The sequence below is a fragment of the Alligator mississippiensis genome, chromosome 13 (genome assembly GCF_030867095.1).
Source record: "Alligator mississippiensis isolate rAllMis1 chromosome 13, rAllMis1, whole genome shotgun sequence".
In the NCBI taxonomy this organism is placed as follows: Eukaryota; Metazoa; Chordata; order Crocodylia; family Alligatoridae; genus Alligator; species Alligator mississippiensis.
In genome coordinates this window covers 12,854,613-12,868,844 of record NC_081836.1, presented here as the reverse complement: position 1 = coordinate 12,868,844, position 14,232 = coordinate 12,854,613, and the positions used below count along the sequence as shown (strand labels likewise).

Sequence of the window (14,232 nt, the reverse complement as noted above, 5' to 3'; positions counted from 1 at the left end):
GTTTATCAACCCAATGGGGAAGCTTTTGTATACTCGGAAGTAAACCATTTTTGTTTTAGAATACCCATCTAGTCAGAACCCTGTATAGAAGAGCACTGTTTGACTAAAAAAAAAAAAAAAAAAAATTGTGTGTGTATACGTATTATTAATAATCCTATAAACTAACTTGAACTGTATCCTGGGTCTCTAATTTTTTTTTTTTTTAAAGCATTCTACACTTCCATACAGACTGAACCAGAATAGTCTCACTGCAAAATTCAGCAAGATATTTGCTGAAAGTTGGAAAAGCTCTGCATTTTAGGCAATATGAATATTTAGCTGTTTGTGTTAATATTTTTAGTGTTTTACTTGCTTTCTATTTTTTAATGACAAAATGTGGTCAGGGGATTTTTAACACAGTCCACCTTTTCAGGTAAAGCTTTTATTCTTTGGATTCTTCTCCATAGGCACATTCAGGATCCAGCAAGCCAGCGGTTGACATGGAACAAACCTCCCAAGAGTGTCCTTGTTATCAAAAAGATTCGTGATGCTAGTCTGCTACAGCCCTTTAAAGAACTGTGTGTGTATCTTACTGAGGTAATACCCCTAGGGAGAGATCAGAGCTTTTGGTACTTAAGTTTAAATGAAATGTTCTTATTTGCTGTTCTAGCTTTATTATAAATGGAATTAGAATCATATGTGGCGAATGAGTCCAAACATACAGAGAACAATAGAAATAATTGATTGCAAAACTCAGCATGGAACCAGTCTTTTTCCTGCTAAACGAGCTCAGCGCTTAGTTTCCCTTTAAAGAAAACTACCCTTCTCATTGCATATTATATGAAGGATCTTATTCTGCAGTTTTAATACAGAACAAGGATAAATATTTATTCCATTAAACTGAGAAAATAATTAGCTAATTTGGAAGTATGGTTATGTCACAGGTGCATAGTTAAGATTCCAAAGGCTTGTTAATTTTTATTATGTGACCTTTGTATGAAAGTTTCAATAATAAAATATAGTAATAATTGCTGTAGGTTTTAACAATACATATAGAAGCTAAAAAGCACTTGTGAAAATCACAACATTTTAAACCAGTATCAAATACTAGTGGAAGTATCAGATGTGGTGTTATATTGTTAAAAGATTTATTAGTAAATGTTTTTGCTTCTTTTAGGAGAACAACATGATTGTTTATGTAGAAAAGAAAGTGTTAGAAGACCCAGCCATAGCTCATGATGAAAATTTTGGACCAGTGAAGAAAAAATTTTGCACTTTCAGCGAAGGTAGAGTAATGTTTCTTTAAAACTGGAGTTCTGATATATTGCCTTTTCATCTTCTGGTTTCCCTAGTGATTTGTTCAGATGAATCAAGTTTCTCTGAAATCTATTCTTGATAAACTCAAGCAGATGTTGTTTTGATGGTCTGTTCATTATTTCCACTTCTAAATTAACATTAGTGTGCTGCACCAAATTTACATGTGTAAATTGAAATCTTTAAGTTATGTAAATTAACCTTTTTAATGATATCCTCTAGATTATGATGATATCTCTAATCAGATAGACTTCATCATATGCCTGGGAGGAGATGGGACCTTACTTTATGCTTCTTCACTTTTCCAGGTTAGTTCTATAGAAAATAAATATTTATTATTTGAGGCGCTCTTCCCAATCAGAACTTTTGTGCAGGAGTCAGTCTTGAAGATTTTTGCAAGCTTTCTTCTTAGTTGTTCAGACTTTTCTGGCTAGCCACCTTTCTCTGTTCCTCCACTACGAGAGCTCTTTAGGTTAGTAGTGCTCAAGTTTTTGGCCCCGCACCAGACAATGAGCCAGTTTGGCCCTTGTGCACTGGGATCAGGCCCTAAGTCCTCACATTGTCTTCAGCTGGCCAGAGCCCAATCCTGGCCAGGTTGGGGCAGCACAGGACCCTGAGGCCTGGTTCTGATGTGTGGGGCAGTATGGGGTCCTAAAGCCCAGTCCCAGCAGTGCAGGGCTCAGTGCTGCCTCTGTCCAGCTTGGGCACTCTGCTGCCTTGTACACCCGGCCTCTAGCATGCAGGAGCATACCCTGCAGCCTGAGGGCTCCCCACAGCATCTGTGAGAAGCCCCATGGGCCAGAGTACATGGCACCAGGGACCTGATCTGGCCTGCAGCACAGTGTTGAGCATCCCTGTGTTGCCAGTTCTATCTTTGTTTTTATTTTTGCACATAATTGAGGTCAAGCACATTTAGGATATTTGCAGACAAGTTGTTATGGTACTACTTAAACATAAAAAGAATAAGGATAACACACGCTTTAGTTGTGTAACACTGAACAACTTCTAAATTATTCCTTTTGACAGGGTAGCGTACCTCCAGTTATGGCTTTTCATCTTGGATCTCTTGGATTTCTTACTCCATTTAACTTTGAGAACTTTCAGTCCCAAGTTACTCAGGTTATAGAAGGTAAGAATTTTTTTTCCACTGTAATAAAAATAGAAGATTATCTTTGCAACTTTTAAAAGGCTTTTTCTCTCCCTGTTTTGTTAGGGTTTCCTTTAACAACTGAACTGTCTAAAATCAGTCATTTGATACTGCAGTGATTATTGCAGTATCATTTTTTACATTGTTTCGTAAAGTTGGGATGGCCTTGTGCTTGTAGCATGTAAGGAAAGATCAGGGAAATAATGTGGGTGTACTCATCAACCCCCACAGTAACAATCTAGGAGTGATGGTACTAGAAGATCTTAATGACCTAACTTCTCTGTTCCTGTGAACATTATCACATTAAAGTGGTAGGAAATTGGACCTACAGTGATCAGGAAACTTTTAAATGTTCCAGGTTTTTTTGTTTTTTTGTTTTTTTAGTTAATGCATAGTTTACATATGTTTTTGTCATTTTCATAAACAGTTGACATGGAGAATCAGAAAAATTACATGCTGTGTAAGTTCTCACTGAACAGGAAACCTTGACTCTTGAGTGCTTGATTTTCTAACCTGAATGTGCATTTAAACTAGTTCTTGGTATTTAAAGTCTTTTTGAGAGAGAGAAAGAAAAAAAATGCTATAACTTGTCACCTTGGTATAAAGCTATTCTGGTTGTGTAATTAAAAAGCATTAATGTAAGTCTCATGTTGCTAAATTGATATGTTTGTGAATTTATAAAGATGAACTGGTTTCTTTATGCCAAGTTTAAGTGTCAGTGAGGATTATCGAACAAACCAACTGCCTAGCTTCTGACTTCAGCAGTTATAGGCCATTTGCACATAAAGCTTTAAGAGTCTCATTGAATTTTCAAAGGGATAGTTGGTTTATATGTTTGCATTATTTAAAGTTATCTCTTTCATTCCCACCCAACTTCAGTTTTGAGGAGAATTTAAGCCCACAACTTTCTGTTGTAAAAAACCTAAGGAAAATATTATGAGCAAGTGAAAAGTGGAGAAGAGCATTTCATAGCAGTTTGTTAGTAACTTATTGTGAAAATAGTAAAGTTGCTTATAATATAGTAGGTACACTCTAGTGTGCGTGCGTGTGTGGGTTTCATCCTTTCCTTCCTTTTGGATTGCAGGCAATGCAGCACTTGTTTTGCGGAGCAGGCTGAAAGTGAGAGTAGTAAAGGAGCACAGAGAGAAGAAAGTGATACAAAATGGTATAGAAGAAAATGGAATGGTACCTACAAGTCTAGAGAAAGAAGTGGTCAAGCAAATCATGCAATATCAGGTCAGAGCCAGAAGAGTGTAAAATGGAAAACAGGCAAAAGAACTAAGAAATAATTCATCCTACACTCAAGTTTCTCTAGTTTTTTCTTTTTCATCATATTCTGTTAACCCAGTATTATGACACTTTCTATATTGCTTCCAGGTAATTTCCTAAATAGGCAGTAAAGAAAAGGGTGTATTGTATAACTTAGCATTTGCTATAATGCTGCATATGCTATAATCATAATACTTTGTTTATATATTGCTCTGCACCAGAAGTTTTCTTGTATTTTGAAACCAGTAAATTGATTACAGTGGCCTTTACAATTGAATGCCTCACTGGTGGATATAACCGAAGGGAGAATCCTATTAGCGCCATCAGCAACTTGCTTTCGGAAAATATATTTTTATCCCTAGCACCAAGTAACTATTTCTGCTAGTGATCACTAAGACAGGATTATATAGCAACTCAAAGACCAAGATAGGCTGGTGAAGATTGGGGTGAAACTTTCAAAAACATATGTTACTTGTCCCTTGTCAATTACTATCTTGTCAAGCAAAAAAGAATAATTAACTGGTTTGGTGTCATGCCAGGTCCTAAACGAAGTTGTTGTCGATCGTGGTCCTTCCTCCTACCTTTCCAACGTAGATGTTTATCTGGATGGGCACCTTATAACCACAGTGCAAGGAGATGGTAAGTTAACGGCTCTTGATAAAAAGCTTAACCAGTCCCTATCTAAATACTAAAAGGAAACTAACTTCTACTTAGCTTGCCTCTACTTCTTTACTTTTTCCATCTCACTGTTTTTGTGAGATGGTAATAAAAGCTTGGGTTTCAGCTCCTGGGCTATTGAAAACTGGGTGTGCAGAAGAAGTGAGAGTTTAGGCAACTGGCACAGTCCACAAAGCAGCACTGACATCAGTGTAAAAAAAAAAAAAAAAAGCTTACAGAACACATCTTATGTGGAGGTGTCATATGGCAACTTGTTTGTATAAGAGAACTGGGGACAAAAGGAAGAAGTTAGAAGATGGTGCTTGGTTGCCTAGCAAGTAGGGGTGCAGCAATAAAGATTTTTTTGATAATACCAATGGTTGATTATTAACAAGCCATATTGACTGATCCAATTGCCAATATGCAGCCCAGCACCTTGGAGAGCAGTGTCTGGCTGGTAAGTCTGTTGGGGTGTAGAGGAAGGAGTGTGAAGGGGAAGCAGATTGAGGTCCCCACGGTGAGGGAGGAAGTGGGGTTGGGGCAGGGTGTGGGACAGAGCCGTGAGCAGCTTTTGCACGGGGGGTGGCTCCTGCTACTGCACACATCCCGGGGAGGCATGGGGGGGCATGCATCCCCTGGATCTGTGCATGAGGCTAGGGTGAGGCTGTGTGCTTGGGGTAGAGGGTGGTACCAGGCTTTTCCCAGTTAGGACTGGACCAGGGCTACACTCATGGCGGGTGGTGGTGCTGGGAGGGTGGGCTACGGCAAATTTTGGGGTGGCTGTAGTCCACCCTATAGCCCCCTCTCCTAGCACCACTGTTGCCTGCCCCAAGCGCACCCCTGGTCCAGGCCCTGCCGGAAGGAATCCAGCACTGCCCCCGGCCCTGAGCATGCAGCGGGGAGCCTGCCCTCACCAGTGCCTCTCCTGGGGTGCATGCAGTGACAGGAGCTGCACCCCTCCCCCCCCACCCCTGGATGAGTTGCTTATGGCTCTCTCCTGCCCCCTGCCCCACCCAGCCCCATTCCCTGCCTCACTGTGGGGGGGCCTCTATCTGCCCGTGCGCCTGTGTCTCTTTCCCCTTCTCTCCCCCAACTTACCAGCTGGACACTGTTCTCCAAAGCACAGGAAGCCCTTGCTCTCCAAGCTGTCGGGCTGCATTCCTGGCCATGTGTGTGCTGTGGCTGTGCACATGCACACAGCATTTATCGGCGACATTATCAGCCACACCAGCTAAAAAACCTGATTTGCCAATGTCAGTTTTCCTTTTATCAGTGCTGATCCGATATGGACCCAATGTATCAGTGTATCTCTAATATTAAATATTGACATTTCATCCTTAAAGCTCTTAACAGATATGAATCTTCCTACCCTCGTAGGTATGTGTGTATGTGCAATGTACAGATGCGCAAATTGAGGCAAGAAAAGGAGTCTGTCAATGCTTGAATTGGAAGTTTCTGGCCCCCATTCATGTATCTGGATCACTCCTTTCCTTGAAAGTCTGAGTTCATCCTGTAGACTTCCCAATTTCATTTAACTCAGTCTCTTTAATATTTTAAAAGCTTATAGCTGAAATCAAGCTTCAGCTGACTCATGGTGGAGAAATCCAACTTGGGATAAGGTCAAATGTTTTTTAGTAGCTTTAAATAAAGGAAGCACAACTTCCTGTTACCTAGCCTTACTTTAAAGCAGTTGTTTTCAGCCTGTGGTCTCCAGACTCCTGGGGGGGCTATAGACTACATCTAAGGGGTTTGCAAAAGTTGACTGATTGATCAAAAATGTGAATACCCACACCTACAATTCAGAGGGGTTGGCACCTCCATTCAAAACTTCCAAAGGGGTCTGCAAATGAAAAAAGGTTGAAAACCACTGCTTTAAAGAATTACCTTCAGCTGAGCATGCGTAAGTAAAACTTGTGTTCCGTTCGCAGGCGTTATCGTTTCCACACCGACTGGTAGCACTGCTTATGCTGCTGCAGCTGGAGCTTCAATGATTCATCCAAATGTTCCTGCAATCATGATCACCCCAATCTGTCCTCACTCATTGTCCTTCAGACCCATTGTTGTCCCTGCAGGAGTGGAGCTCAAGGTTAGCTTTTGTTCTCTTTGTTCAAAGACGTAAATTATCGGAGATAAGAACATTGGCCCAGGAAGCCCTTTCTCATCCCTAAATCTAGGCCCCTGCATTTGCAGACAGCCGTTTACCCAAGGTTTCCTCAGAATGGCTACTTGAAACCTCACACACCACTACAGGTACAAAATGGGTGCATCTACACAAGACGTTTACTATGGAGCTTCCTAATTAGCTCCACAGTAATCATCTCAGCGTCCACACATGTAGCCCTATTAGGCCACAGTAAACTAATAAACTCTGCCACAGGTTAGTACTTGTAAATACAAATACTAACCTGTGGCAGAGTTTTTTAGTGCATAGCAGTGCACGTGTAGACGCTGACAGGGCTGACTGGGGCACAAGAGTGTGGGGGCTGCCTCCTGGCTAGCCCCACACTGGAGCACCCTTGTGTCCATCCAGCCCCGCTGCAGCACATTGAGCTGGATCAGGGCAGCCTTAGACTGGCAGTCTGACCTCGTGGACCCTCTGCTAGCTGGGGCTGCTTCAACCCGGCTCGACATGCTGTGGTCCTGGGTGCATGTTCAAACGCAGAGCCCAGGAGCAATAAATTCCAGTGTAGTATGTGCCGGGGTTATTGCTGTGAATTAATTGCACCTCTAGATGTGCCCAATAAGAAGATAAATATTATAAGACTGACCAAAGCAAAGGACATAAAGTTTGTTTATTATTAGGCACCATGCCCATATGTAGAATAACGGTTCTCAACCATATTGATTCATGGCAGCACTCCATAACTTTTGTGAATTAAGCAGCACCCCAATCCTAAAACTAATTTATTTATTACAGTGCTTAGCTCCTTGCAGGAGTGTTGGGCAGTAGAAGCAGGCCACCTGCCAGGCAGAGAAGCGCCTGAGCCTGCACTTAGCTGTTCATATCTGCTTATCTTCCTTGTGTCTCATAGCACCCTTTTAAAAGATCACAAGTCACCTCAGGGTGCCCCGATACCATGGTTAAGAATCATTGATGTAGAACTGTTAGGAATGGGAATTTTCCAGACTAGCAGATGTGAGCAGATATACTTATTTAGAAGGATGATAATCTTAATTGCATATAGCTTTGCAAAAAAAAAAAAAAAGCCCCCAAAACTTGTCATGTCCAGTCTGTACTCAGAGTGGATTTTCTTTTAATAGATGTTGGCCACAGATAAATTTATTTCACTGGCTTTGTGTTTTAATATTTTGCACAACTGTTTTAGTCTGCTAGTCCTATATAATGGAGAAATCTTGGTGTTTTGTATGAGAAGTTTAAAAAAGATTTTCTTACCGTTTGAATTGCTTGCTTATTCATGGCACCTACATCACGCTACAGTTTATCTATACAGTTGGCAGTATGGCGGAAGTCAATCATCTCGATGACTCATACCATAAATTATGTGTATGGTAAAGTTGGCAAGTGGTCAGTTGGCTAAACAAATACAGTCAGTTGACCATTTATTTGGCCATGGTCAGATACTGTTAAATACTCCACGAAGCCATGAATGCCCTTGTATAGGTGGTGGTCTACCATTTTTTTTCTGTCATGCTGTCATTTGTTAGCAAGGGGCAGAAGTGAGGGCTCCTTGCCTCCCAGTCCTGCAGGAGGCAAAACATACATATGCATCACCTCCTCATCCCCTTTTTCAAGGAGCAGGCATCCTTGCCCTGAGCTCTTCCAGCCAATTCTCTCATTCCCTCCTCTCATCCATTAAGCCATGTGGGGCTGCAAGAACTAACTCTGGGTTGAGGAGAGAATGAAAACCAGCAGCATGGAAAAGGTGACCTTTATAGTTTCTATGTATGTTTCAATTTCATTTTTTTCTTATAATTTGTAACTGTTTGAGCTGACCCTGACATTCCAGGATAAACGCCAAGAAAAAGAACAGTTGAATTTCATTCACACATGTTGCTAGTTAGAATAAATTTGAAAAACTTGTAATAAATTAGTTTAGTTGTTTCACAGTAACAGTCAACAATCTTGTGTTTTAACATAACTTATGTGATTTTATGTAATTAACATAAATATCTAATTTATTGAAGATTAAAGTCTCTCACTGTTCTAATAAATTAATCCTTAAATTACTTGACACTTTTTACAATATTTGAGCAGTCAATTGACCCAGGTAATTTTGACTCCTCAAATACCCAGATCTAACTATAGCCTCTTCAATTTGAAAGTTTTACATAAAGCTTACAAAGTTCAAAGTCTGTATTTCAAAATGCCAATCACAAGTCTGCCCAGAAGTAAAATTAAGACTACTGATCTCATTGAATTAGGCAATATGTTAACTCTTATATGAAGTTCAAGTCTTCTGTAACTGGAATGCCTTTATAGTAAATAACCTTACTAGAATTGTTAGGGAAGGCTTTGCTGTGCATGTAACTGTATGCCTCCATTATATTTGCACTATGCATAATATTAAACTTGTGTCCACAGCCCTGTAAAACTTTCAGCAGAAAAAGACAGCAGAGGAAATAAAATCTCTACGTACACTAGATACAGGAGAGTAAAAAAAGGATATGTTCTTTTCTCAGTCTTTCAGCTCGGAAAGCTGCATTTTTAATTCTTGTATTCTTGTGTTTTGTCCTTTCTTAGATTACACTGTCCCCTGATGCCCGGAATACAGCATGGGTTTCATTTGATGGGAGGAAGAGACAGGAAATCTGCCATGGAGACAGGTGAGAATTTCTCTTTGGTTGCGATTTGCATTGAGAGAGTTGTGCAGCCACACTTTTGAATTTCCCTCATGTTGGCTAGGACTGTAAGGTATTGGTGGTGGCAGCAGAAATGAATATTTTATAAGTTATAATTGCTTGTAAGTGGCAAGGTTAGCAAAAATGTTTTGGATACTCCTGCTTGGAAAAAAAAAAATAGGCACATTTATAAAAGCAGGTGAAATGTTGGCAGTGGGGAAAAGGACATCCAAATAGGACTTAGAGAAGAAGGGCTTGCCCTTAAAGAAATCTGTGAACTTCAGCTCTTGGACTAGATCTTGGGACTGTTGAACACGGTGAAGTCAATGGGAGTAGCTTGTGCTCATTACCTCTCAAGAAGGCATTGTTTGGCACATATACCATTGAATACAATTGCAAAGCCAATCTAGAAAAAAGAGCAAGGGTCTTCATAGAAAAGTAGGGCTGGAACAGGCCTCCTGAGGTCATCTAATCCAACCCCCTCTTGAAGTAGGTTCATCCCTACCCAAGCCATCCCGTACAAGTTTTCCTTTAACTTATTCCTGTAGCTACACAATCAACCCTGCTGCACAGTTATGAGGCGTATTGCCCAAAGGCACCAAAAGCTCCATAACTTGCCACAGGTAAAGCAGGAAGATGAGGGCTGTCAGTGTCCCACTGCTGCAAAGGATTCTTATTATACTCGAGATCCAAAAAAGAGTGCTATGCCCCCCGCCATAGATGAAGGTACTCTGCCTGTATTCAGATGAGCTTTTATAATAGCAGATACATTGGGCCCTTATTACAAGTGGCAGGAGTCTGCAGCTCCTGAGACACAGTGCAGTGCTTTAAAGCAGTGGTTCTCAATATTATTATTATTTCTCTTTTTTTTTTTTTTTTTGTATCAGGACCCATTTGTAAACATCAGTGGCCAGTCCCGACCCAGGAAATAGTTTAAGGAGAAAACAGTCCCCTGGCCCTGCTGGTGCACTCCACTCCCAACCCACTGTCCTTTGCCACTGCCCCCCAGTGTATGGGGCAGGGTAGGAGGAAGTGTGGGCCATGGGGTCCCCAAGCATGGGGGAACTCTGCCAGCCTGCAAGGGAAAAGCCATGGTTTCCCAGGTTTTTGTCCTTTAAAGGAGAATCCATTTTTAAAGTTTGTTCACAACCCTTTCATATGTTCTTGCAACCCACTTTTGGGTTGTGACCCATGGGTTGGGAAACTCTAGTTTAAAGGACTTGTCCTCTTTCCCAGTACAGAAATGTGGATTCGTAAGAAAGAGGTCAGATAAACCCCAAGCTTTCTGCTGCATAGTTTATTATATTCTTATAGATCCATTTTGCTGTCTGATCACTATGCTTTTCTGCTCCATATTTGTGGGAAGATGAAGAACAGGACAATGCAAGGATCTTTCACTTTGGGGTTTGTTTTTTTTTCCCTGCAGTTGAGCAGTAAGACACATTAGGAGTCTGCACATTTGATCAGATTGATGCTATGGCAGTGATGTTGGACTTTGTTATTTGCTGCCTTTAGGTTTTAGGACTTGAGGTTTAAGGATCAAGGTGACATGTAGTAATTATATTTTTGAGCTGAACCAAGGGTGGTCTTGTGAACCCCAGCAAAGGGTGCAAGGCTCTCTAGATCAGGGAAGAGAAATAGGGGGATAAGGCAGGCAGGCTGGCTGTGGACTCTGCTCACAGTAATTCTTACCTATAGAATTGTATCTCTACTGATGTTTCTAAGGCATCCTGCTTGTTGTATTATGTAGGTACTGTGTCCCAACTTGGCCAACAACAAATTTCAGAAACTAACCATTGCCCAAAGATTTAAATACTTATAGACCTAAGGATTAAAAAAGGTTTCCTTATTTTACAAATACCAAAGTACAATTTTATTGCATTTTTTTAATGTTACTCCTTTACTAATTGAGGGTATTCCTGTGTTGCAGTATTAGCATCACTACCTCTTGCTATCCCCTTCCTTCAATCTGTTTCCGAGATCCTGTGAGCGACTGGTTCGAAAGCCTGGCTGAGTGTTTACACTGGAACGTTCGGAAGAAGCAAAATAACTTTGCTGTTGAAGAAGAAGAATTTTGAATGTTGAAAGCTAACGATGCTCATGTGGTTTAATGTGGCAGTATCCCTTGTGATAAAATTTTGGTTTTAAAGCCTGTAGCTCCTGGGAATAAACACAATAGACACATATTTTAAACAGTGATGTACCTCATATCAGTCAGATCTGCTGATGACCAGAAGTGATCACGTTATATCCAATCCACTGGCAGTAGGAATTCAAGGTTTAAAAATCTGACTCTTGCCATCTAAACTTAATTTTTTTTATTTTAAAATTTTAAAATGGGTTGAAATTGCTAATCAGCAGGGCTGTCCCTAGGGGGGGTGGGGCACAAATCAGGGCAACCGTCCTGGGCCCTGCACTTTGTGGGGCCCTGTGGAGCCAGGTGGAGTGGCTGTGGCACCTCTGTGCTGCTACCACCGGCTTCGCATCCAGCTGCTTGCTGCTACCCTACACGCCGCCCCCCTCCCTCCCCCCCCCACTGGCGCCACCGCCATTGGCTTCTTCATATCCAGGGTGTGCAGGATCGAGTCGGGGGTGGGGCCCCATACAAGCTGATTTGCACCCTGTTCGGGTCAGCTCTGCTAATCAGTATCCAAAACACCTACAATCTTGATTGTAATCAGCAATTTGCAAAGTGACATGGTAGGTTGTATACATAAATAATAGAAAAGTGAATTAAAATATTCCAATTAGTTTGGAATATTTGTTATTCTCTGTTAAGATTTCTCTTCCTTTAAAACAAAGGAATCTTACTCAGAATGCCTTCCCATTGAGACAACACTTAAATCCTTTGCCCTTACATGCAAGTGTGGCAAGAATTTTGGTGGAAAGAAACAGTTAGTTATACTGATTAAACTCTCTATTTTTAGTAGTTAAAACTGTTGAAAACCCTCTTATTTCTGCCACTTAAATTAACATTGTCTGGTCTTATCACTTTGTTCTTACCATCCAAAAAGACAGGGTTGACTGGACAGAGTTGGTAAAGTGTTACTCTATTAATGTGTACATTAACTGATTTATCCTCAGCAGTTCCCTGCTTTTTCAGCATGGTTGGGAGCTTTAGAAATGTGTAGAATTTTTGTAATCCCTGAAATAAACATCATTTGAGATTGTAAATGACAAACTTTTGCCAGAGCCAGAAGAGCCTGGACTTGGACTACTACTATGTTGTCTAAAATCACTGACCACTAGTGCTGTTTCTTATTCTGAGAAATATGAGCATTGTGAGTTAGGACCTGAATGCCCTTAACTAACTCCCCCTTGAAGTCTAAGGGTGCTCAGTACTCAAGGGTTGGGCCCTTGAGTAACAAGAAAGGGATACTGCATTGGTAGGCTGATAAGAAACAGGACACATTCCCAGCATAGTAGCGATGGTGCCTTCAGCACACTTCAAGATGTTTTAAGTCTTGTATGTACTTTTTTAAGATTCTTTCAAATGTTTCTAACTTGTTTATGTACATAATTTTATTGTACATGCTTTTATGAAGATAAGTAGTTTAAAAAAAGGGTTTGTACTCAGCTTTTACTAAGAAAAAATCAAACCCAGTTATAATGTTTACATTAATGTTCTTTGTGGTGTAGTCTCTCACTACCATGCTATCCTAATCCTAATATTTTCAAATAACCTCTGCATAGACCATTAAAGGGATGGACGATCTCTGCTAGCCTTGCAGTATATGGCATGTTATGGCAGAAGAATCTGTTTCTTCTTGATTAAGTGTGGGGTTTCCTGTAAGTGAAATGAGTTCTGTTGAACTTTTCATGGTTGTCTTACTCTTGTTTGTGTGGTCAGGGTTAATAATGGGAAATGTACTAATTCCCATGCTCTACCTAGCCTGAAGTCCTTCGAGTTAATATCTCTTCCTTTGTTGGATGTTGCCCTAGTGTGTTTAATTTTGTCCAGTTAAGATGAGAGCACTTTGCGTGAAGCAGATTGTAGCTCTCCACTAAAATTGTGTTAATATAAATTAATGTTCGATTTGTAAATACTTTGTAAATTAGACTATTGTTTAGTTTGGTCTGGACAAGCAAAACTTGTGATGTTATCTTTGAGCATGTTCAGATATCTTTGGAGCTTTTGTTTTTTTGTTGGGTTTTTTTTTTCACTTGAATTTACAGTAACCATTTTATCACTGTTTAAAGCTGCTTACGGGTTTCCTAGACAGTATTCAGTTTCTGAATAGCTGTTTACTTTCTGAGCTATAGAAACATTATATTTTGCTTTGAAAAATATACATTTCCTTATTTAAACATGCAATAACTGAAAAAGGAACAGGGTAAAGCCTTTAATTTTTAGTGGAGGTATAAATATCCTGATAAAAAAATATAAGCCAGAAGGTTTAGTAAGATAGGAAGCAGAAATAACCTGCTGAAGTGATGATAAGGCAAAATGACTAAGAGCCTTATACTGAACTTAGAATTTTTTAAAAACTAAAATTGCATCTTCAGCACCTTTTTTTATTTGTGCTTTTTTTATAATAGTAAACATCTTTCATGACATGGAACAGATCGTGGAACATTAATTTTCAGAGTGTACACTTCCTAAAATGTAATTTCTAAACACATCCTATGTAACTACTCCCTCCAAATTGGACTTATGCGGTTTTATTAAATTTAATCTAACATGCAGAGGCAATTGCATTATTTGGCTCTGAGTGAATTTCTTCATAGTTTCGCTTGTGAAAGGCACCTTCTCTTCCCACTCAGTGACAAAATCTTGTTTGGATCGCTAGCCAGCTGAAATGAAAACTACAATCAGAGACGTCTGGAAAGTAATGTGTTTGGATGCATGCTCCTGCTTTAACTTTGGAAAAAGTTATTTAATCCTGTTTTTCTTACTAATTTTTTGTAAACAAAGTGACTCAAATGATTTGCATTAATACTTGAAAGAATTTGTTTAATTGTAAGAGCCCTCCTTCTAGACTCTTAATTCTTCTAAATGGCCCTCCACAAGCAAGTAACTAGAACCTTGTCTGTACTTTAAAAGTTTTGCCCACATGGTTATGTTG

The 14,232-nt window shown here is 40.1% G+C and overlaps 1 protein-coding gene across 4 annotated transcripts in view; it reads left to right on the top strand.

The window, feature by feature from the left end:
* NADK (NAD kinase) overlaps positions 1–13,864 on the top strand; it is a 40,383-nt gene extending 26,519 nt beyond the window's left edge. For all 4 annotated transcript variants that reach the window (XM_014610430.3, XM_014610429.3, XM_019493980.2 and 1 more), the window contains 9 exons: positions 447–576; positions 1,157–1,265; positions 1,516–1,601; positions 2,320–2,422; positions 3,525–3,676; positions 4,249–4,348; positions 6,295–6,452; positions 9,069–9,151; positions 11,097–13,864. In XM_014610430.3, coding sequence (XP_014465916.1) covers positions 447–576; positions 1,157–1,265; positions 1,516–1,601; positions 2,320–2,422; positions 3,525–3,676; positions 4,249–4,348; positions 6,295–6,452; positions 9,069–9,151; positions 11,097–11,244 — 1,069 coding nt within the window. In that variant the 3' untranslated portion in view covers positions 11,245–13,864. The remainder of the gene's footprint in view (positions 1–446; positions 577–1,156; positions 1,266–1,515; positions 1,602–2,319; positions 2,423–3,524; positions 3,677–4,248; positions 4,349–6,294; positions 6,453–9,068; positions 9,152–11,096) is intronic.
* The last annotated feature ends 368 nt before the right edge of the window (positions 13,865–14,232 follow it).